Source organism: Takifugu rubripes, chromosome 13 (genome assembly GCF_901000725.2).
Source record: "Takifugu rubripes chromosome 13, fTakRub1.2, whole genome shotgun sequence".
Taxonomy (NCBI): domain Eukaryota; kingdom Metazoa; phylum Chordata; class Actinopteri; order Tetraodontiformes; family Tetraodontidae; genus Takifugu; species Takifugu rubripes.
Genome location: NC_042297.1, coordinates 3,997,068 through 4,022,358, shown reverse-complemented (window position 1 = coordinate 4,022,358; position 25,291 = coordinate 3,997,068). Strand labels below are relative to the sequence as shown.

Below are 25,291 nucleotides of genomic sequence, written 5' to 3'. Positions count from 1 at the left end.
GATTTTCAAGATTTCAATGTGTAAATAATCTCAGAACCACAACCATTCCTTTCATTCTTAAGCTTGCCTGGTAGCATCAATTACCAAGAAACACAGACCCGGGGAACAACGATTGCCCCTGGTTTTATTGAGATTTGAGTTGACACATAAATGTTGCTTATGCCATAACAATTGCTACATTGCAAAGTACAGAGAAAGAAGCACAGGTGCCATAACCCTCTGCATATGCACCAAGGCATTTAGGATCTCAATGCACTCTGAAATGCATGGAAAGATAAGTTAAATTTATGTTGTCATCTGTAAGAAGAAACATAATTCTGTTAGCACTTATTCATTACTGCACATCATTAGTTGTCGCATATAGTGACATTTTTCTTCATGATTCTGCACAAGTGGCACAAGAGATACAAAAAAAAGTAATCAGGTAAACAGAGAAAGTCAACAATGTTAATGTCCTAATGTTTAAAAACTTCATACATCACGTTAACATCTTGAGTACACCAAAGAATCAAGCAGATACTAAAATACATTCATTACAGACACAAACCAATAAATCCATCGTGCAAAAATTCACTTGACCACTTAAAACTAGTTCTGAAACCTACAAATGTACAGGTAAATATATATCTTATTTTTTTTAATTACATAAATAATTTGATTATCAAACATGTATGGGAATCTACTTTGTAGATAAAGCGGTAGTCCAACACTACAGTGTCAGTAAAATGCTGGTTGCTGTAAGAAGACAGTTAAAGAAACAAGAACAAAAGGAACTTGTGTTTGTTTGCATGACTGGCTGGCTATGCTCCAGGAATGTTATTTGTCCGACATTCTTCCCTTCTGCAGACAAAATAAATCTTCTAATCAAGATTCACATTAACAGAGGTATACGGCTCTTCTACGGCCTCTTCATATGGTGAACAGAGACAGGTGAGAGGGACACAATCTGCTAAAGAACACTAGTTACTGACATCCTTGTGCTTCAGGGACAGGTCTGTAGTATGTCTGGACCATTTGGAGTGTTAAAAAAAAAAAAATCAAATCAAAAGCACCAATATTTCCCTTTACATTATGTCACAGGCCTGAAACATAATGGAATCAACATTTGTCAAAGGCCGTCTGACCAGTACAAAAGTGACTACAATACACAACCACATCATTTAGCAGCTTGTGGAACATGGGATTGGTCAAATTCACCTAGATGGACAACAGGCAAAAAGCACTTTTCCTTCATTACTTAAATTGCAACATGGTTCAAATATTCATAAGGTCATTTAAAGGAATAAACGCATTTTTAAAAAACCCAAAGAATATTCACATATAAAAGAATATTCACATATAAATGAACCCACTGGCAATGACCAACGCCTGCACATACAGAGTAGGAAACATGTACTGAATATAACTGTGCAGTTACATCAGCTCACAATGGAATCGATATGGGATGGCTGAAGCCACCGTCAAATTACCCCCTTTTCCGTCAACTAGTGACCCACGCTGGGTGTGTTTGGACAACTTTGTTTTTGTCGTTTCAATCATCTGGATCTTTTCAACAGGAAAACATACTAGATGATGACACGTTTGAGCCGGTCCGCATGTTGAGTGTGAGTATATATAGAATGGTAGCTGCTGTTTTCCCCAGTACTGCAATACTGTGCTGTACTCATGCTGGCTTGGCTTGTTCATTATAGTGATTGTACAGATCAGGGTCATGCAGGCACTGAAACCATTCTGAGAAGGTGCAATTGTACCAACAAAAGCACCGTCATACAGTGTTCGGACAAAGCCACATTTTCAAGGCAGCTGGCACCTTTCATCACTGCGCCAAAGACATACAAGCTACATGCACAAATGCCCAGCATTCCACTGGAAATGCTGCCACTGTACATAATTCATAGCCAATTCACAATGGGTACAACACAGTACTGTACACACCTATACCAGTATTCACACTACATAAGGAAAGCCTGCAGCTAGTTCAGTAGAGGGCACTGTCGTTATTGTAGGAGCTTGAGCTGGGGAAGGTAGGGCAGGGCTTATTCCATGGAAGAGATCCAGAATGGTCATCTGTGGGAAGGCTGAGGGTGCTCGCACTCTTCAGTTTGTTTTTGAGACCCCAGCTGAGGAAGGATGACTTCTTGGTTACTTTGCGAGACCTGGGGTTCTTGTCGTCGTGATCGTAGGCCAAACAGATCATGGAGTAGGTCTTTGGCAGGTTTCCAGAGAAAGTGGCACTCTTGGTCGGCTGGACAGATTGACATAAAAACGCAGTCAACACTTATTTAATAGTCATGTATTAATTGCATTTACTAGACACTTGTAATGCCACCAAAGTATCACTGAAGAGAGGTAAAATTCAGCCAGGGAATTCAAACATTCCCTTTAGGTAACATGAAAGAAATCCATGTCCTACCATTGAGGGGCTGCTGTCCATCATGGTGACCACCTGCATTTCAATCTCCTCGTCCTTCGCATCTCTTAGCAGCCTTAACACCTCGGTTACGCCCAGCCATTTACAGTCTGTTTCACCTACGGCAACAATGTAGTCGCCTTCCTTCAGCCCATCAGCCTGGCGTCAGAAACAGGGGTTAGAAAACTGGAATTCTCTGATGCTACAGTAAACGCAGAAGGGGTCGTGTGGTCGGATCAGGCTCAGGCAGGACTTTTGCTCAGCAGGCTACTGGTGGGAAATGTGATTTTATCAGCGGGAATTCAGTTATTTCCATCTAATTTTAGACTTCACTAAGTCCAACAACTGTAAAGAATCAGTGAGCTCCAGAATAAGTCCTGCTGAATGTACTATTAAGAGTCATAAAGAGTTTGCCCTGGTTGGGCTCCTAATCTGTTTCCCTGCAGAGGCGGATGGGGGGGAATAAGACTGCGCTTTGCCAGCACCACTTAATGAGCCGTCAGACTGAAAAGGATTGCGGTGCTTTAATACCGTCTGATTTTTAATTGAATTAGTAAGAAGAGTGGCTGCGAGTGAGTGGAATGAGTGGTTCCCTCAAATATTCTCAGCCTGAATCCTTTTGACGTTTCTGGGAATAATGTTCACGCGAAACTCAAGTGTGCAAACAAGGCTCAATAGTTTGCTGCTATCCAACTATAGATAAAGCTACTCTCCGGACGTTAATCCTATTAAAGGGACTTGATACTGAGCAGCATGTGGCTTTTATTTAGGTTCAACTGAAGGCTGCAAAGGTGGGTTAGCTGTGACACATTTCCAAGGCTTCTTGGGACTTTTATTGTCTAAAATGTCAGTGCATGGCAGTAAAATGGATACGAATATCGCTATGGTTCAGGTTAACTCACAGCAGCCGGGCAGAGGGGGTCCAATGAGACCACCTGGACTGGCGCATCTCCTTTAAGGTTGAAGCCCACGTCTCGGTCTTCCGGTTTGACTCGTACTGTCCGTGGCGCTGTCCAACGCTGCTTGGAGGAGAAAACCGATAGTGGGCCCTGGATGGAGAGATGAGCAGGATGACGTGGTCAACGCTACTGTCCATTCTACCATCTCAGGAGAGAATACATTAAATGGAGAAAACACTGTTATTTACTCTAGCAGAAATCTTGTGAAACGACATTCTATTTAAACAAAGCGAGACACCGGAAAATCCTTTTAACATCAGTTTCTCCGGGAACAAAACCCTGTCAATCCTGCCTGACTGGGTAATTTATTTTTGTTTCCTAGGTTTAACTAATTATCATATTAGCATTTCTTTGTGGTGGAATGAGAGCTGATTCTTTTCTCTGTAGTAGAACAAGTTATTAATTCAAGAGTGGACGGAGAGCAAATTATTGCACGTGTCATCGCTCGACTTCTTTTCTCACACTGCCTCCAAATGCTCAACCTTGGTGGCCTTTTATCAAATGCATACTAATACTTGTATGAACACAAAAAGGCAAAAACCCAGAGAATGCATGGATGGATTCTTCATTCTCTACGTGACAAGATACTTCCACTCGGTGCATAACTTCCACAGCTGTTTAGAAGCTTGAGACAAAGTAAAGGGCAGTAAAATTGAACAGACCACCTGAAGGTGTATTTCTATTATGTCAAAAGAGTGAATATTAAACCATACATTCAATAATTCAGCATTTGCAATTTAGACCGCTCACAGGAAAAAAGGCTATACATGAGTAATAAGCTGCTTATCTGATGGGAAAATCTCTCCCTCAGATAATCCTGACAATCGGTCCCATGGAACACCACATAAATGCTGATTCAACCTTTTTCTAGGTGGAACCAAAAGGATTTGTGTATCCTAGAAGAAAGCCAAGGTGGGAATTTGCTGAAGCATTTTACAAAGACCCCTTATACCTGCAGCATGGGAGCAACCAGTCTGATCTATCTCAGTGCGGTGACAGAACGGCTTTAGCCCCTTCCATTCACCAATATCAATAACTGGGCTCAATAGCACTTGATGGTTAGTGTTAGTTTTGCCTTAGTTTATGCTTGCACAAAAGTCCAGGAGGCTCTGAACACAAGACGAAATTGAGTCTAATGTGTCAAAAGCACCCTGGAGATACAGTTGGTTGTATCCAAAAATCACCCAAAAACTATTAGCTCTGAGTTTATAAAGAAAACTCTAGAGCCAATTTCATGTCATTTGTGGATTCAAGCAACCAGCATGTAAAAAAGCAGCAATGTGAATGGAAGAAGATTAGTAACCCACATACCAGCCTTTGAAAGAAGTCTGCGACTTTCACCTTTGTAGTCGTTGGAACCTCCATCTCTGCTTTATGCTCTGTTTTAGCTTTTGAGGGGAACAAAATAGATGTTATTTTACACATTGATGTTTATTGTCACTTCCACATCTCATCTATCACCTGGCGGGGAGGAGGGATGTTGACAGTGTCAACATTACCTCACCCGTGGGAATAAACCTCTCTTATCATGTGATTACAGCAGGTGCGGCGTGACCGTCATGAAGCAAAACAGCGGCTCTGCTTCTCATTCATGATGCCTTGTTTGCTGGGGTGACACTGACTTTATCAACCTCAGTCATTTATTTAAAAAAAAGACTTACGGACAATGTCTGGAGCCTCTGTGTAGTCTGGGAACTCGTCCTCTTTTTCGTTTTCACTGTACTTGTTGAGCGAGCGCTGGTGGCTGGCCTTCAGAATCCCATGCAGAAGCTCAAGACTGTTCAAGCTGGGACACAAGCCGTAGATCCTGAGAGCCTCCTCGTGGCCCTGGATGGCCCTACGGATGTGTGCTTTGCCTACAGGCCAAAGGTTCAGCGTTCAGGTCTTGGACACAACAAAAATCGAACACTTGCCCCAGTGGTCCTCGTGCTTACCAACGCACTGACGTTCATCCTGCTTTTTCAGAATGTCCAGAGGTGTGCGTCCCTCTGGAATGTTGTCATACACCTGTGACAAAGTCTTCTCCTGCTGGTCTTCATCGTCATTGGGGCCCACTGAACACAGGGAAAGTTGGAAATAAACTGGCTGAAACATTTAAGTCAGTGATGAATAGCATCAGATGGACAAGACACGAAAGGATGGAGGCAGTTTAGCTTCACAAACTACCACAAGGGTATTTCCCACTGTGTATGGCATGGAAATTACCACAATGTAGAGCCTTCCTGAGTGGAACGCCCCTCCTCTATATCTGTGTGTCAGATTCTATGCTTCCTTTTCACGGTACCGTCATCAAACATAAAGGATGAATTTGACCGTGTTTGTGGTTCATCTGTTTGGTACAGTCGTCCTCTTTCAGTCCTGAGTCCTCCATTCTCCACAGAGAGCCTGGAATCTGCTAATGAGCAGCTAGACCCGGAGCTGTTGTTCCTTTATTCTAGTCTAACATTCTTGGCACCGACATAATAACCACTCATTCTATAGCCCCATTTTATGCATTTCAGTATTATGCGTTTTTATATTGATGTAAAAGTTCTCCCAGTCTCATACTTGGTCACTCTAACACGATTACACAGACAGGATTGAGAGGATCCAAAACTGTAATCCGGCATCAGTCCACAGTTCATTCACCCAGTTACATTCCACAAAAATATCTTTGTTTTAACCTTCTCAGATACGTTCCGGGAAGCATGCTTTCTTTAGCATAGTGTGTGCGTGTGTGTGTGTCTTAAACAGACATTATGCAATAGCACTGTGGCTAGCTGTGGTTGTGTGCAGCCATTTAAAATGACCAGTCTGGAGAAGGAGATATGCCTAAAAACAGGGGTGTGAGGTTTTCACACCGAGGCGACTGAAGCCTCCCAACAGTTAATGTTTAAACTGATTTTCTTACACTGGTGGTCCAAAAGAGCCGAGGCTACAAAAAAGTGGGCCATGGAGCGGTAGTGGTTGGTTTTGATTTGTGCCATGGTGGACCAGAACAGTGGCACGTTGTCTTTAATTGGCATCTGGATCATGGACTGGTGGACTTGGTCGTAGATTTCTGTGACCTGAATGAAAAGAGAAGACCGAGTGACCAAGAGGACTTTCTAAAAACACCTAAAGGGAAGCAATGATGTCACTGAATTGAGCTTCACCTTTGCAGCCTCCTGGGCCATTTTCATCAGGGGACAGAACTGGTTACGGATGCCCGGCAGCGCAATCTTCTCAAACAGACACTCCTGGGCCTGAGCCAGCATGAGCCGGATCAACATACTGAGCATTGCTGGACTCAGGTCGTAGCTCGGAGTGTGGGTATACGTCTCCTTCAGCTGGTTTAGCGTACCTGGATGAGAAAAACAATCAGAGTAATAAAACTTCCCTTGGAACAATAAAGTAGGTCAGGAAATGAATTCTATCATCTTGATTAACAAGCTTGAACGTCACAGTTTATGTGTTGTGTGGCGAGAAGGAGTGCGTCAACAGCAACAAACTGATAAATAATTTAACCCCTGTTTAAACCCTGTTTTTTGGACGTTATTCACATCCTACTCTTGTTAATCCCTACACTTGTAACAAACAGAAAAATGCTGATGTATAGAACAATACCTTTCTATTTATGAAGCATCTCCTCTGAATGCCAGACTGAGCTCATCATAATCCCGATTGCTGACATTAATACACAAAGATTTGGAAGCGTTCCCTCTGCTGGAGTTATTTCAGCAGCCATAAGAGAAGAAAATCAGTTTGATCCATGAATGTATGTTTAATGGGTTGGGTTTAAAACAGCATTTACATGCCAACTGAGAATATCTTCCTCTTGGTAATGCAGTTCATAAATCAAAGACCCCTTCCTTCAATTAAACTGTTAATGTAACTGGTTTTAGAGCATCCCAGCTATCTTTTTGCTGCTAGCACCTCCCTGGCTGCCTACACTAGTGACAATGCTCCTCATAATAGATATAGATAAGTACAAATCTAAATTATAGCCATGCGAGCAGTATAGCTGAAGCCACTGCCAGTGAGAGCTGTAATTAGACTGAAATGTTCTCCACAGTGCAAAGTCATCATTCTGACAGGACCAGCCTGAGCTTCCTGAAACCTCAGAGGGCTGGGAAACCAGTTCATATGCTGCACTGGCACTGCGCCACGTGACAAAGGCCAGAAGCATTCATAGTATAGGTTCCCTATCGTGAAACGTAATTCAGAGGGTGGAGCTTGGCTCCCATAATTATATACCTTAATGCTACATCTTAATGTTAACATTGGAACATGCCAAACAACATAATCTGTAAGCGATAAAGGACATTTTCAGCACTATAACTGGATGTTCTGCAACAAGGCTGGCTTCTACTACTTCTTCTACTCCTACTTTTAATGAGTTGTTTCTGAGAAAATGAATCGTTAGTTACTTTCTGACGTAGCTGTGCTCATACACCAACAACCAATTGCTCGGGAGGGTGAGAGATGTATGTGATTAATGGATTGTTTCCCTACCTGCTGCAATCTGAAAAGATGCAATTGCCTCCTCCAGGCCTGTTATCGTCTGGCGGTCACTTCGGGTACCGATCTGAGAGTACAGGGCAGCCATGTTGAAGAAGATGCTGGCCTTCTCCAGCGACAGGTTCTGTTGACACACTGGCACACCGGTGAAGGAGTCATACCTGAGGGAAAGACATTGAATTTAGGGGTCATTTCTGAACATTTCCAAGTGATTTCAGCTGAAATCAGGAAACAGGCTTTGAAACTTTAACGGTGGGAATTACTAAAGCGAAAACCACAAGAACAAAAGTTTCTGCCACCATGTGTTGTAAACACAAATTACATGTCCTGGAATTACACACTGACTCCAAGTTTAAACCATCTTTAGACTTAAAAGAGTTTATGCCTTTAAGCTGATCTTCTGTCTTAGCACTTGGCTCAGAGTCAGCTGGAAACCACACTTCACTTTGGTCCTCAGACTCAGTCTTTGAAGTCAGAAAATGCCACTATGAATGGATGAAAACAGCGACAGTTGAAACGGCTAAAGCAGTTAACCATCCTAATTAATAAATAACTGGATTATCTAACAATCATATAATAATGGAATAGAATTCAAAATAGAATTTTTTTTCGACCCATCCTTAACAGGATAGCCATGACCCTACTTGGTGGTTTTTGAAATAATCGCCTGTATACGCTGTAAACAGCAAATGCAGCACTCAAGGTCACCTTAAAACCTACATCAATAAACAATAAATTAATTGTACAAAAAACAGATTAAACAAAAAGCAGTAATGCTACTATTGTTATTAGCACCATCAGCAATAGTCACGAAACAGTCGAACAAGCCCATGAAGTGACAGCCTGAGAGGCTTTGTTGTTTAAGACCACAGAAATCGGAGCCCAGAAGATGCAGATTAAAGAGGAGCTCTGTCCATTTTTTCCTTTGAATTACAGCTTTAACCTCACTGGGTTTCTTTCATCTCGATGTGAAAATGTTACACGTGATTTGTCAGCCTTTGACACCATTTAAACTAAATCTTGGTAATACACATTCTTCCCCCCCTCATGTTCTATTTAGAATCACTGTGTAAAAAAGTCTTTGTCGTTTACCATGTGAAAAAAATGCCAGTGTGGTGGGTTGGTGAGAAGAATCGGCTCTCAATGAGAGGAAGATGACTGAAGTACTTTGCCAGAAGTTCGACCCCTGCGTCATTTCGACTTGGAGTCCGGCAAGCCTGGAGCATAACAGGGAAAAACACGTTCAGTCACACTTAAGTTTCATTCTACAACAGAACACACCGTGGACAGTAAAGTGAACTCCAGTTGAGATTTTACATTGATAATAAAGCTAAAAACACCACCTCGGGAAATTTAAATATAAGATTATAATGGATTTAAGCTCAATCTGATAGGAAAAAGCATCAACAACCAAACATGGAAGTCAACAATATTAGTGGGATAACTGAGTGGCTGCTCCCTACACGTGACAACAATATCCTGATATCTTTTACTGTACTGATGAGGTAGTCAGAATGTGCACGATACCTGCCGCAGGTCCATCAGGTCGGCAATCTCCTCTTCATAACTGTTCCCGTCTTCACTGTAGTGCTGCAAGATGAAGTCCTGGCAAAAACAAACACCTCAACACGTCAGTGGTTTTTATGTAGTCTGATGGTCAGAGTGCACCTCAGGAGTGCGCCACATGACTTGTGTTGATTGCAGCCTGACCTTCCTGTCCACAGTAATGCTCTGTCATGTGATGTTGGACTGTGCTGTGAGAGCTCTCTGGCTGCAGAGCGACTCCAGCCACATGGGTGTAAACCATTCCGGCCATCAAAGATTCAAACTGCTTTTACGACGTCGGCTGGCAGACCAGAACCGGATGCAGCACGCCATAAATGTTCAGTCGGGATATTTACAAGGCTGCTTTCATTGGTGCTGCACAGCTAATTGCTAACTTTGGATCCCAACTGTACACTGGCCTACTTAGCAACTCGTAAAACTGTACCGTCAGGTTTTATATTGCTTTTTTCATTATCAGGAAATATACCAGATAAAATAATGAATTATTGTTTAAAAGAGAAATCCAAACAAATAGGTGATGACAATATTTCAGTCTTTAATTCTGAGTCTGAGACTTTTAAGCTCGACATCAACGGCTTCCTTCAGTTCTGTGATTACGCTGTCAATACTTTTTTTTAATAAACACAATTACAGTTTATTATAATTAGCATGAAGTTTGAATCTCTGAATTTGATTAGGAGGAAATGGTGAAACACTTTATATTATACCTTGAAATGAGTGGAGAAATCAACTTCTTTAGTCTCTTTCAGACCCAAAGCAATGAGTGGAATGTTGGCAGTATCCCTGTAAGAAAAACAGCAAAAAGCACATTATTATCAGAAATTTACACTTTAATTAGTAATGTTACAATTTCTTATTGATAGTGTTTGTCAGGGCTTGACTACTCAGAGAAATGTATCAATATATTTATGATAATTCCTGACCTACTACTAGCAAGTAATAAGCAAAGTGCCAGGAAGAGCTTAGGTTTTATGGACGGAAAGTCAGCATGAGGCAGATGGTGCTGTAAGAGTTAGGATTTAAAGAACTCTGAGACACACACGGAAACACACACACACACACCACTCTGTTAAATTACTCCTGTCCTGCAAAACGTCCCCCCGTCCTCGGGAAATGCAAGGTTTTAACTTACTTTTCTCCCCACCTACCAAACAGTAAATATATAAAAGACTGTGGAACTGCTGTAGCTACAGCCGTTCAGAGTGTTTCTGGCTGCCTGCGTTTGAAGGACCCGAGTGCTGACAGATGGAGAGCAGGTTCAGCTTGTTATCTGCACTGAGGAAACACAACCTGACAGATACCTGCTGCTATCAGACGCAAGGCTGGAAAAGACAGAACCAAGTCCCTGGTCGAGGCAGCTGAATGAGTGAACAACATAAAGGAAATCAAACCATTTCACACAATTACAGGGCTCATTCCATCCATCTGGATTAAACATGAAGCAGTCTCTGAACTGCTCGGTATATAAAAACAACAGTGTTCAGGTTTAAAAAAAAAAAATAAAAAAAGACTTCTGGAGCTCATTCATCACTTGATGATAAGGCAGCATTCTTCTGGTCTAAAAGTTCTGTGAACCACAAAACCATCATTCATCAGGCATGCCGACGGACCCAGATACCGACTACGGGGCAATCCATTAGTGCTTCAAACTGGAACAGTACGACCTTCTCTGTGCTGTCAGAGGGCGGCAGAGGATATCTGCTCCACAAGGAATATGAAACAGCAAAAGACTCCCCAGACCTCAGACACAGACGCTTCACATACCAAGACATGGAACAGACCCCCACCATCCCCCACACAAGGATTTAGAATACAGACTGAACAAAAGTCTTTGGGATGGCAAAATATTACTGATTATTTTTTCGGGGGGGAAATAAAACCCCTGGATTGTTAAATATGACCATGGCTGGATTGATTAGCGGCTAATCCTTGTTCTTTTAAACAGGTCAGCTGGGTACACAGAATATGCACCAGTAAGTCACAGGTACTGATGCATTACTTCATGCCAAACCAGTTGAATCTGGTCAGAGTGAAAGAAATGATGGTGGGAATGTTGGGAAGGAGCAGAAAGAAAAGAGGCGATTGTTTCCGAACAGACTCAGGCTGAGATTGTATTTCGGTCTATGAGGAGGGGGGGAGGTGCAGGAGCATCACATGGCAGGACTGACTGGGAAACACCCTCACCACACTGTGGTGTGTCAAATACACCTGCATGGACGGCCTTTTGAGAGGGTGACGCACTTTGGATTTGCATGGTTTCTGTTCATTTTCTCACACTCTTATTGATGGGTGAAGCAGTTTTTAAATTTACATTTGTTGAAAAGGACAACTAGAAGTGCGAGGAACTGGTCTTCCTGCTAAGCACAACACTGACTTGTTTGGGGGGCCTAAAGCTTTAGTAAAATATACAGCTTCTCCTCCACCAGGAGCTCTGCAAGTGTAAGATGATGATTTATTACACTCAACTTAAAGCTGGCTGGTTTCTATGACATCCAGGCTAAAGACTTGGTTCATCTGGAATGTGGTGTCCTCATCAGTTGATATTCTGTTTCACTCTGAAAAGAAAACCCTTCTTTCAACAGCCCTGCATTTCCTTTAAAATCCTTAATGGTAATAGCACCAGGAGGTAATATGGAAAACATTTCTGGCACTGACCAAAAACCACAACTGTTACCGTGGTTACCGCCACACAACACCGAGTCCCACACAATCCTCAACAATCTCCCCTACCCTTCACATCACTTCAGCTCTCTTTTGCGGTCTGTTGTCCTGAGTAACAGGGCATCTGTTATACCGGCGAGAGCCGTGTGCGGGCGTGCATGCGTGTCTGTGTGGGCCGTAATGTGTATAAGGGTTTATATTGATGACATTTACGTTAAACACACAAATAATGGTATAGATAAAAAATACTCGACGAATGCGTGAAGCACGTCTTAAAATCGACATCTTATCGTCTTGCAAATCTTCACCAAGCTCGCGTTCCGGATGGATGACAGTTTTCAAACACCTGTCACCACAGCTTTACAGTAAGTCTCTGGATTGTTGCTGTCAAGGAGACTTTTATTTGTTAGTAAAGTTTACAGGACATGTGACAGACAGCACACGTGCGCTTCATTCAGGACAGAGCATCTGCACATTGTACACCTGGATATTAGCATGTCTGGTCAGCCTGAACATATAATAAACAGGTCTGGGAGCTAAAACAGAACTATAATCAACTCAGAATTCCATAATGACCAGAGCCCAACCGTTTCCTTCACCTCCTTAGTTGGGTGTGATTGGCAGAATCATCCTGAGACTAAATAGCGCCATAAAGTTGAAGAGTTAAAGACATGCTAATGGGCCGTGGAACCTTCCTCAATCCTTCACTACCTGGTACTCTTGGTCAACAACAACTCTGCACGCTGCATGTTCAACCACACCCTACACACACACACACACAAACACAGAGTGCATCTAAAGAAAGAAAACACAAGCGTCTCACTGTCGCATAGAGCAATACACATGTGCTCGTTGGAATGACAGATTAACACGGTTAATCATTTCCTTGTTGCTCTTAGGCTCTCAAAAACCAGTTGACCGAGTTACACAAGTAGCCTGAGCACTCCTCCAATTCATCATGCAGCCTGGTTCAGACCTTCCATTAATATTCAGCCTGAGGGATCCGAAGTGCGAAAACAAGCGATGGATTTGATGACGGAACCTTTAGATCACACTGGAAGAACATTCGTTCATAGTTATATTCTAGTGTTTCTTGCACAAAACTGTTTTAATATTGCCATCACACAAACCCAAAACAAGATGAGACCATTAAAAATTCACAGTAGAATCAATATTTTATCTGCTATTCCGCTGTAAAAGACCTTTAATCTCAAGGCGTTTAATTGCTTAATGACAGTTTCTGCGTCTCTTTCCGGCTACCGCTCATGACTGTGGTTGACTTTTTTGGAATCACCAAATAACTGTAGTGACTCACCAACATGAAACAACAACACAAAACACCATTGAAACAAGGCTTAGCGGTTTTTATCATCATGAAATATACAGTATACACACAGGTTTCACGCATATCACCTGTGTAGATGTTTCAGCTCTATGTGGTGGCAGATTTAGGTAGAATCAGAAGAGGAAAGTGCGCATTCTTGACTTACTGGGTGTTCTGGTAGACGTCCACTGAGCTGTTGAGGCCTTCCAGCTGTCCCATCAGTAGCTGCAGGTTGGAGTTAACGTAGCTCAGCTCTAGCAGAACCATCTCTTTGACCTTGTTGTTAGATGTGGCCCTACGCACAGAAAAACAACACACAACAAAACGTTATGCGACGTTCAAAGTAAAGAGCCAGGCTCTTCAGCTGCTAATGATTAAAACCAGTGTGGTTGCACTGGTTTGCTGGACCACAGACCTGCGTCACCGTGCCCTGCTGGGCACCGCATCTACTCTCCAATACAGCTAAGCACAGATATGAATCACAGCTGCTTTTGTCCACTTTAGCTGCTCATTCCCACTGAAAAATGACTGGGAAAAAAAAAGAAAACGGGCCTCTAAATTGTGCTCCAGACTGACTGCGTTCTGTGTTCAAGATGGGAATTTTACTGGAAAATCAGTCTGAGAATTGTGTCCGAATACACATCCCAACAGGAACAGGGACAGGGACTTTTCTCAGATTCACAGTGAATCCCAAGACACTGGCTGTCAGCTGTAACTCCTGGGATACACACTCACACCCCTGGCCCGTCACTCCAGCCTGTCAGTCTTCATCCGTCACCCGATACCATCACACCTACGTGGACAGGGGAGGTGTTCTCCACACAATAGGTGAGATGGGACTAATCCCTGGTAGGCAGGGATGATGTAAACCTGTTCAGATGAATGTTAAAGAGGTGAAAACAGAAAATGTTCTCACCTTTCATCACTTCACATTCTTCATGAACATCTCACTCACCAAAAAATGTGGAATATTTGAGTAAATTATTATTATTATTATTGACGTCAGCATACGCCAACAGCAACACTGTCACTTCCAGTCAGCCCCCTGTTCAGTGAGCTACAGAGAACAGAGGCCAGCTCTTTGGCCCAAAGGTTGTTATTAACATGCAATTTAATAACTAATATCATCTTAAAGGGCCTGGGAACCAGGCTGTAAAACCAGAGTGGTTTAACTGAGTCCTCCTACCCTCTTCGCTGGAAAATCTGGTTGTACTCACAACTGGTGGTTTAGGTTTATCCTCAAATTCTGACTTTTTACTGTAATTGGTGTCTTTAATATTTATTAATTACACAGACAATAATTATTATGTCAGTTCAAAGAGAAGAGAAGAGAAGAGAAGAGAAGAGAAGAGAAGAGAAGAGAAGAGAAGAGAAGAGAAGAGAAAAGAGAAGAGAAGAGAAACTAAACTAAACTGGTTGGACTTGACTGACTTCATCTGCTGCTGATGTAGAATGAATGAGGGGAAGAAAAGAGAACTTGTCAACGTGAATCCCTGATCTCCACATGTCCGTCCAGATGGAAGATCCCAGGTAGCCTCAGTCAAACAGCAAGTCTTACAAATGAACCCAGTACAGACACAGACAGACTGACACGTGAAGATAAAGATGGAATGAGAGCTTCCATTTGCCCCTGGCCTTCACTGGGAGACTGGAGGAATGTGGAGGATTGTGAGGAGGCTCAGACGGGCCTCGGACACAGGGCAGACATTTCTGCTCTGCAGACCGATGTCAAAACAAGAGGGCTGATTAAGGAATCGCAGCAGGAGACGGTGACGCTGCACAGTCAGAATAAATATGGTTGCAGAATTTGTGCCTCTTCAACCTGAGTTTTTTTTAAGCTAATCTGCTGAAGTGAAACCAAACTGCACACAGAAATCTTGCAGTTTCATCCTACTGCAGAATAAATGTTGAATTTCTGCTTTAAGCATCTACTTAGTGGGAAATATGTTGTTCTTTGGTTAGAAAACACCAAACACATGTTGAATAAAAGTATTTACTTCATCGATGAAGTCATCATTTTCTATTATTCCAATTGTTTTTCGCCAGAAAATTCAAAAAGAAACTTTTAATAAGCTTATTTAAACTACAGAAACCATTACTGGTCTTCTCAGGAACGGCATCACAAAATGTCAAAACTTCCTGGAGAAAAACAACCGTATCGAGAACCTGAGAACCTGGAAACTCTCAGTCATGCCTGCAAATACCAGGATATTCCAGCAGGCCACACCTTGTGTTGACGGTCTAACTTTGATGCGATCTTATCATCTACAGCAGAAATCTACCTTTCAATGTTACCATGCTGGCGTGTGAAGTTGTCAAACTTGTCTTCCCGGGGAATATGTCCGTGTGTGCGTGCGTGTGTGTGTGTGGGGGGGGGGTGTACAATCCTGCAGTATGAACAATACAAAAGAACAAAAAACACCAGCATCCAAACAGGAAACACACCTTGAAAAGCAATAACCAAAGTAGAAGCTTCAGAGACAGGCCCAGAGCCCCGGGGGGATTCCTGTCTAAGCGTCTCTGGCTACGGCCAGACTCCAGGTCTTAGTGCTTAATTCAGATCTTTTGCTTAGATCGGACTTTTTATTTGGCTGTTTACATTTCCCTTTAAAATGTACGTGATTGCACAGTCACCCAACATCATGTGACGCCCCGGTGCCAACGGACCAGGACTCCTAATGACAACCTGATGGCTGACAGATCAGAGTTCACCACAATTCACGTTCCCCACGCAGGGCTGACGTCAGCAGACGCCGAGACTCTCCTCAGCTCTGTTTGCCTGACAAATACAGAAATTCAGGCACGTGTAACACTTTGTTCTGTTCTTACTTCAGCAGGTTCTCAGCTCCAGCCCGGATCCTCATCTGTTTGATGATCTGCTGGTTCAGGCTGGCTCGCTTGTTCTGCAGTTTGCTCCGTCCGGTCTGGGCAAACGGGTTACAACCCTGAGATCGAGAGGAAGAGGAAAGGGTCAGCAGAACACACTTTAATCAGGAAACATTCCCACTGAAGATGATTATTACTGCCCTTTGTACAGCGTGAACCTCTGCCTGGAAACAGCCACTGAACAACTACGTCTACAGTGTCATCTATACTTCCATAAAATTGACAATTGTAAATTTTCCGCCGGGTTCTCTCATCCATTGTCTCTATTGCTGCGGAGACGGGGCCGTTGACGCCTGACTCAACAGCGTCCGTTCACATCCTCACGCCACTAATAAACATTCGCTGGAGTCGCTGCAAAGCAAACCGGAGGCGACAGAGACCTCTGTCAGCACGGTGAAACCTGTTCTGGTGTCTGGCTTTGTTTTGACAGTCTTCAGTCTGGAGCCAAAATATTATTCTAAACACATCAGGGAAGTGCTTAGAATCCTCAACTCTATAAATCTGTGTATCCGATGTAGACCGGTGATGTTTTTGGGCTTCAGGTTTCCATTTTCTCCTCCAAAATCAACTCTTTGTTGCTGCCGTACCATTTTAAAGGTCACATGTGATTCTTTTCAACATGCGTCACATGACCTCAGCAACGAGATTTGCCAGAGAACCAAAACATACGAGTTTCACCAGTTAAACCAGTGCAACTATGTGATCCTTCACACATAAACAGGCACACACGCACAAAAAAGTCAGTTTCATAGTTGGACCCGGAAGATGATGCGCTGGCATTTCCAGCTGACACCATAGTTAAAAAAAAAAAAAAAGCATGATGAGACCGCACAAAGGTAATAACGTCATATTTTAATCAGAATGTAAATGTGACTCATGGTGTATCAAAGATTACTCCTGAGTCACACCGGTGACGCTCCTCCTCCTTTGTGATTGAACACAGTGTTCCAGCAGTACCGGATCTGTCCCCAGTGTCACACTTCAACTTTATTATTCACAGTAAAACTAATCAGTCTGGATGTTAAGGTGTAAGAACACCAGAGATTATTGAGCAACATTCAACCCACCCTTTATGTAAATATCACTTTCATTCCACTCCTGTTAAAGACGGGTTGCTGGAGCCTGACTCAGCAATCACAGGGTGAGAGTCAGGAATAAAGGGCCCATAAATTTCCACAATAGACCAGTATTAAGGTATTTGGGGGGGGTGTGGTGGAACTGGGAAGAGCAACAGCTATTATTAGAAGGGGCAGGGCGTGGATGGCTTTGATAGGAGGGGTGTCGACTCCAGGTCATGTCATTTATGACACCATTGGAGCGTTACGTGCGTGTGCGTGTTAAGAATCAAGGGAGCGGTTAGTGCCCGATAGTAACCATAGCAACACAAAACTAACGATTCCATCGTCATGATCTTGGAAGGCAACATTTTTGATGGTTTCATATTGTGATAGAGGCGATTCAAAACCTTCAATCAATCAAAAAAAAAAGGATGATCAGTTTGTTCTTAAGAAAATAATAAATCAAGAAAGAGACCTGTTGATTAAATTGGTATTTTTGTTTAAATGAAACAATTAACAAATCTAGGCAGCTTCAACCACAACTTAATTATTATTATATTGTGTGGAAGTGAGGATTTGGCCGTGTCGCTCCCTCGGCCTTGCCTCCGACCAACACGCGGGATCCACTGGGTCACCCAAACAGTGCAGCCTTTCTCCCGTGCACAGAAAATACTTCATTAGAGCAAAACACAAAAGCGGTCCTGTGGTTTGTCATCTCCGTCGGACGGGAAAACTGTCGTCCTGTTGTATAACAGGAGAGCGGTGGCTCGTGCTCGCGAAGGATTTAGACAACAGCTGATTATGAAGAAGAAGCCAAAGCAATCAGTTCCATCCAGACTGTGTGTTTAGCATCTCAAAATACACACTTCCGACACAAATCCTGCAATCTGAGCGCGTCCCAAAGTTTGGAGACCTCGTCTGTTTGGTGAACCGGGACACATGTTGTCAATTTGTGTCTGTGGTCTGGCTGAGGAACAGCCTCGGACCAGATGCATACGTCAATGCTCAGGAAGGACGAGGGGGAGAAACCTGCCAATGTGGCTTTTTGTTTTGCCATCTTTCCATCCTGCAGCCGCCCCGTCGGCGCGCTGCCAGCTGGAGGTGAAACAGTGGAAACCCAGGCCTCCGCAGCTCCCGAGTCCATGTAAATCATTACATCACCTTCACCCGACACACAGAGAGGCACAAAAATGGAAGCAAAAGCCAGTTTGAGGCCTGATTGGGTTAAGTTTGGCTACCGAGTTTGCAAATTTCAGGTCAATGTGACAAAGCGATGAAAGATTACTGAGCTTTTGTACTTTAGAAACACAAAGACCGAGAGTAAGGAGCGAGTTAAGTTCTAGAGTTTGTGATTGTGGCATTAGACCGTGCAGTCTCCCATCATGAACTGCGACGGTGCCAGACCCCGGTTCCCACTGACCTTATTATAGACACAGGAAGTGCAAAATGGAGCGTTAAAGCAGACAGGGTTCAGTGGGGGATTTGCTGGGATTGAAATCCACAAAAGCACGGCTCAAAAGCACATCGAAATGAGGCCGTCCGTAAAAACACCTCAGTTGAGGACACCTATACAAACGTAGAGGAACGGACCACACATACATCCTGGTAAATGTGCGGTAACATGCAGGACACATTCTCATATCACAACCCAATGAAACTCAGCAGAAGAAGGGCACAAATGCAAACAAAAAGCATAAAACCAGCTAGAGAGGTTACCCTGGTGATCCTTATCAACAGAATGTGAATTAGTCAATGACTAACAAAAATATGACGGAAAAATACAACACTGAAATAAAACTCAATCAACCGGCTAAAAGGTCAAAGGCCTCAGGAACTTTAGGTTCCTTTGATGACCAACCAATACTTGAAAAGTCTCTTTATGAAATAAAAATAGAGTTCTCCCCATTTCTGGCACATTAATCCAGCAGCAGGAGGATATTCTGACCTTTAATGACGCCACGACTAAGTATCAATCAGTGTGAAAACAGCAACAAGCTGATTATGTTAACCGTGGGATGTTAGTCATTGTCCTTCTGTCTCCCTCACTATCAGTGACTGCAGAAGGGACAGCTATTCTTAGAGAAGCGCACACTCTCTCACACGCACGCACACCTGAAACTGACAGTAAGGTCCAAATCTCGCACTGAGTTTCAAGCCTGAACGCGTCTTCTTAATTATATTCATCCCTTGCAGCAAATATCCATTAACTAAATGCACTGTGACGCAGATTAACGCACGGACTCGTTTTCCTGATTCACCTGTGCCACACGCACCTGTGCGTTACTTCAGGGTTTGTTAAATATCTGACCTCATCAAGCTTTGCTGTATTTAATGACTAGAACGGGACGACGTTTGTAATATCCAGACTCACAGAATTTCACAGATATGTCTGAGCGTGTCAGAAACCGTTTTTAAGAAGCGAAATCCTTTTGGACTTAATAAAACTGCAGGCTCACCTTTCTGAAATAATTTCTCTCTCCTCCACTGTCTTTGATGCCGTTTGGTAAAAGAGTGTCCGTCATGTTTGACTCTCAGTCTGGGAGCGTTTAAAGTGAAATTTCAGGCGACTCACTGAGAGAAATCAGCTGTTTATTGAGCGTAACTCGATCTCGGTAACTCGTCTCTTCTAACGCAGCTTCGCACAAACGTGGAGTTTTGCTGCGCGCAATCTGAAGCCCCGCCCACTGAGGATGGTGCCTTCACTGGCCCTCGAATAATCAGACTTTAACCCTCTGCTGCCTTGGCTCCTTTTTTCTTTCATAAGATGCACAACACTCGAGTTGAAGCTGAAAAATCGCACTGTATATTACACATAATTCAGAACGGTGATATATTTATTTAACAAATACAACAACAAAGAAAGCTAATGCAAATGATGAGGACTAGTTTAAAGAATCTGCTTGAACCAGTCTTCTGGTGTGGGGGTCATGGCCTCAGCTGCACCAGTCACCACTGGCTCCACTGCTGTCTTCACTCCCCACACCTCCATCAGCACTGCTTTAGCCAGCCCTCAGTGTTAAAGTAGGTTAAATTCCTGTCTGCGGAAGAGGTGGTTGTTAATGTCAGTGAGGATTATTCATAACAACTAACAGGTGCCAGGCAACAGGAGGGCGTTTCTGTAGCTGTAAATTATGGAAATGCTGTCTCTGTCAGAACATTGTTTACCTAAAACATAGGCTGGAGCTTTCAGAAACATATTACCTTTCAGCCCTGCTTTAACATCCCTTTGAGTGATAGTTTTTTAACTGGGCTGAACATATTTAACACAGCCCTGATACAAAACAATGTAAAAGAAAGCATTTGTGTTTGCACTGGAATGACCCAACCTGTAAAGTTTCACCAAAGCAGTTAATGTTGGAAAGGCAGTGGAGGTTCTAGTAACCAACCTCTGTTCAAGTATTACTCACTGAGGTGGACAGACACAACCAGTCCTGTTAGTAAGGCTGCTGATCCACCCAAGCGTATATTTCATTTCTGTGTTAATTTGCGTCAGATTTGCTACTGATCTGATGAAAACAGGAAGAAAAAAAGCACTGAAATGCAGTGCGTGTGTGTGTGTGTGTGTGTGTGTGTTTGTGTGTGTGTGTGTGTGTGTGTGTGTGTATGTTGGGGTGTGTGTGTGTGGGGGGGGTTCAGAGATTCTACTGTAATATGAGCTTGTGTCAAAATGAAAATACTTCATGGTTTAAACAAAGATATGTGTGGTGAGCAATGTTAGCGCAGGATTCTCCTCGGATCACCACTGGGAGAGAGCACTGGGACCACTGGGTGTACTGACCTATAATTTCACTAGGTGGAGGTAGAACTCCACTTTTAGGTTGAATGAATGAACGAACGAACGAATGAATGAAGGAAATTACAGCCAATAGTTAGGAACACTTAAAGATACTGCAAATACATCAGTAAATAGATATATACACCATAATGTATGATTTAACAAGACAGCGAAATAATAATAAGAATAATAATGAATACATAATTAACTAATTTAATTTCTTCATAAAATGAAAATATTAGGGAAAAGGTCAGCTAGATGTGAAGCAGCTGTCTCAACAAATATCAGAGATGACCCTTTTATGAAATCATTCTCAACAATCTGCATCCTCATGCACTACAATGTTTACCGGAGGAGCTAAAAAAAAAGGAGGGGGGGGGGGGGGGTTATTCGGTCCACATTAGCAAAAGATGTCTTTTATTAGTGAATGTACAGCGGGTACAAAGCTCAAAGCCCGAATATGGGCAATAACAATAAGTCATATTTCTTTTTGTGACTGTTTTCACCAGTAAATATAATTATGGCAAAAATCTAAACGAGCAAAAAAACCACATACCAATTCTATTAATTTTCCATTCAAACACATAGGTGTATACTATATATACCACTGGCATCTTATATTCTAAGTATTTGGTTATATCTGAGGTATTAAAATCAAGGCTGTTTCTAGTCTTATTGATCATCTTTTAATCGTGTTTTTTTGTTGTTGTTTTTTTGAGTCAGCAAACAGATAAACACTTTGTTTTTCCAATAAAGAACTGCAAAGCATAATTGGGACCAGTGGAATGATTTATTCCTCCAGGCTTTTTCCAGCAATATTTATATATTTAGATTTTCCCACAATGAGCAGTCCTACACACACACACAGACACATACAAACACCTTGTATCAACGTGTGTCTCAGCCTGGAGGTATGTGGTATGGTTCTCACATCATTCTTACTATTTCTGAGAAATTAACGTTTAAATTTAGGACACTTTGATGAGTAACCTGCAGAGCACTCAGGGATTAAAGCACTGCCCTCGCATGGATCAGATTCCACAGTTTCCAGTGAAGTGCTTTACCTAGAAGCTGATTCCACTGAACAATGTGCAAAAACAAAGTGCAGCACTATCATTTATTAACATCGCCTCACATCTTATTTAAAATCCCTCTTTATGACAGGCATGTCAAATAGTGCACATGCCACCACTTATGTGAATGCGCTCAGTGAGCATCTGAGCAGCTGGTCACACTGCTTCTCAACAGTGGTGCTTTAAATGTTTTATTGTGATTATGCCCTCAAAAGAAACAAGTTTCTTTAGGAAGGACTGTGCATTTCACAACTTTACGCAGGGAAGAGGTGCTTCTTTTTCAACTCCATAATTCCAAAGTCTTTAATGTCCATTAACAAGAGCCCTCAAAAACACATTAGTTAAGTCGTATAGAGGTCCGGGCATGTAAAGGACGCAGTGAACTGAGAGTGCTGTGCCTTTCCGCTCATTTCTCTTTTCCCACAAAGGAGCACAAAGCCAATTGTAAATGAACTGCTTCCAGGGTGCTTTTCTAAAGGCAGAGGGGGCACAACTCTGAACAAGGGATCGACGTTCAACCTCGGCCCAACAGGAAGTGCTGTGAGGTTGCTATGCAGCTCTGCTCCACAACCCCAAAAACTCCGGGTCCAGTTAACAAATAAAATGCGTTGTAGGCCGTATAGCAAACTCTTAGAGCAGCCACTTCAGAAGTTCTACAATAAGAAAGGATCAGTGGTGGCCTCAAAGTGAGAGGGACATAGATCACATTTGTCCTCAAACTGGTGTTGGCTTTGTGGCCTTTTCTCCTTCCTTTGTCTTTGGGCCCTGTTGGATGCTTCTTCTTGCTTGCCTCTCACCATCATTACATTCTTGAAATTAGTCCACAAAAAATGGCTCCACTACTCTGCCAGAAGATTGGTTTATTCTCTAACTGTGTGTTCTTGTGCGCCCTTTTGCCAGCAGCTGAAGCGTTAGCTGTCGTTTTTTTGCCTTTAGGCAACTGACATGCCTTTGGTCTTTTTCCAATGTTTACCTCACTGCCTCCTCAGCCATCCTGTACTCATGGTTTGCCTACCTTCTACCACTGCCACCACCTGCACCTGCTCTTTCATTCTCTTGGTTTATATGAAAGTCTTTGCTACAACCACTCTAGTTTTTGTCTGCCATTTTCTGGTCCATACATTTGAGCCAAATTGCAATAGAATTATTTTATAGAGAATTATCTTATATAGAATAGCCTCAGCATCTATCTACCGGCTTCATGGTCAACGGGGAGACCCAGCGTTCTCGCATCTCCTCCATAGGTTTGTACACCACCCGCTGTTTCTCCTTAAACACCACCTCCATTGTCCCGTGAACCTTGCATTGCTATTCCTAGGTAGCCAGAAAATGTAAGGACATGTAGTCAATGTCTACAACGGTGCCCATTTGTTGTTAGTCAGCAGCCAATTATGCTATAGACCAATCCTAAGTAGAAATTGTCATAATATTGATGACAGAGAAGGCTTCCACCTGGGCTTTAACTGATCCCTCTCTATGTTTTGATTTTCAGGCTGTGCAAGGTTTTTGACCATCAAGGTACACGCTAAGGTAGTTGGTGGCCAGCCATTCACCTAGACAACCATTCATATGAGAGCTGTAGGGAGAGACCAGAACCCCAATCGCTTCTATTCCTGTTAACCAGAGTAACCTACCAAAACTTTCCCATTACTCTCCCCCTATATGGAAATCACCACAAATGCATTGACCTGTTTGTCATTTCTTGCCCATTCTCTCCTGTTCTTGGCCTGCCATGGCTTAAGAAACACAATCCTCATGCAGACTGGTCCACCTCATCTATTGTCATTTGAAGTATTGTCATGCTCGGGCCTCAGGTAAGCCGTACCTATCAGTTTCCCTGTCCCAACTTCATTCAGAAGACATTGACCTTTCTTCACTCTCCAGTATCACCTAAACCAGGTCTTCAGCAGGGATCATGCTCTTTCTTTAACCCAACATAGACCATATGACTGTGCCATCAACTTGCTCCCTTGGTCCCCCTCATCCCACTAGGAAACTGTACTATCTCCCAAGGCCCAATAAGGAGGCCTGGGACCTTATCGGACCCTCTTCTTTCCCTGCGTGGGGGGGGGGGGGGTATTTCGTTATTGACAAGAAAGACAAATCATTGCATACTTGTTTTTTTAAAGATAGTCTGCCATCCAGGGTTCCACAGGGCTCTTTCCCTTATTCTGCAGATGTTTTGCTGTCTCTGCATGTCCTCTGACACCAAGGAATTCGTCTCGGCCTGCTCCGTCTGTGCCCACAACAAATCCTCACTTCGTGCTCCAGCCAGCCTCCTGTGCTATTTGCCCATACCTCACTGCCCCTGATCGCGTAGAGCAGGGGACGTTGTCACCGGACTCCCTCCATCTGAAGGCATCACCACTACTGTATACTCACAAGTCAACAGTTGTCCTCGCCTCTTTCCGAGTTACAAAGTCATGGTCACACGCTTCGAGTACATCAAGTAGTTGCTTTTTCCCCCTTACTCTAAATTCCTTTATCCCAAGAGACTGCCTACCTGTTAGTATTACAAGTTCAGACTGCACAAAATCCCCCAGGACAGTGTTTCTAAGCGAGGGCCCCAGTTCCCCTCCCAGGAGTGAAAGGGGTTTTGTGAGGCACCGGGGGCTTCAGCCAGTCTCTCTCCTGGTTATCATCTTGGCCTGGCGGAGCATGCTCACCAAGAGCTGGAGGTGCCCCTACAATATGTGGCTTCTTGTCTGCTTCCTCCTGGTCTACCCACCTGCTGTGGGTCGAGCATGCCTACAACTCCCTGGTCAGCACTGCCATAGATATGTCTCATGGTTTCCAGCCTCCATTGTTTTCCAGTCAGCAGGCTGAAGTGGTGGTACCCTCTGTCTGTCCCCATCTTTGTCATGCCCGCCGGATCTAGCAGAAGGCTTGGCAGTGTTAAAGCAGACTGCTGCCCAAACATCGACGATCATCATATCCCTGCATCTGAGTATCAAGCTGAAACTCCCTCCTGCTCTCAATGTGCAGCCCAGACTCTATGTTTTTCTCCTGAAGCCTGGTTCCACTAGTCCACCTTATTGTTTTAATATAAAACACTTACATAAATGCTGTTTTCCCTTTGTCTGTCATTTTCTGGTCCAGA

General features: G+C 43.1%; 1 protein-coding gene across 2 annotated transcripts; it reads right to left on the bottom strand.

Moving 5' to 3' along the window:
* Window positions 1-107: 107 nt before the first annotated feature.
* rhpn2 (rhophilin, Rho GTPase binding protein 2) lies at window positions 108-19,999 on the bottom strand. Of its 2 annotated transcripts, none has more exons than XM_003969424.3 (15): window positions 19,800-19,999; window positions 16,229-16,344; window positions 13,566-13,694; window positions 10,122-10,197; window positions 9,376-9,453; window positions 8,941-9,065; window positions 7,843-8,009; window positions 6,504-6,691; window positions 6,260-6,416; window positions 5,304-5,423; window positions 5,031-5,225; window positions 4,681-4,757; window positions 3,313-3,459; window positions 2,414-2,569; window positions 108-2,245 (listed from the first exon to the last, which is right to left on the bottom strand). In XM_003969424.3, the coding sequence occupies exons 1-15, from the start codon at window positions 19,863-19,865 to the stop codon at window positions 1,979-1,981; spliced, it is 2,064 nt and encodes a 687-aa protein (XP_003969473.1). In that variant the 5' UTR covers window positions 19,866-19,999; the 3' UTR covers window positions 108-1,978. The 2 variants fall into 2 exon arrangements, with proteins under 2 accessions (XP_003969473.1, XP_011607845.1); XM_011609543.2 differs by having other exon boundaries at window positions 4,711-4,757.
* Between the last annotated feature and the right edge of the window lie 5,292 nt (window positions 20,000-25,291).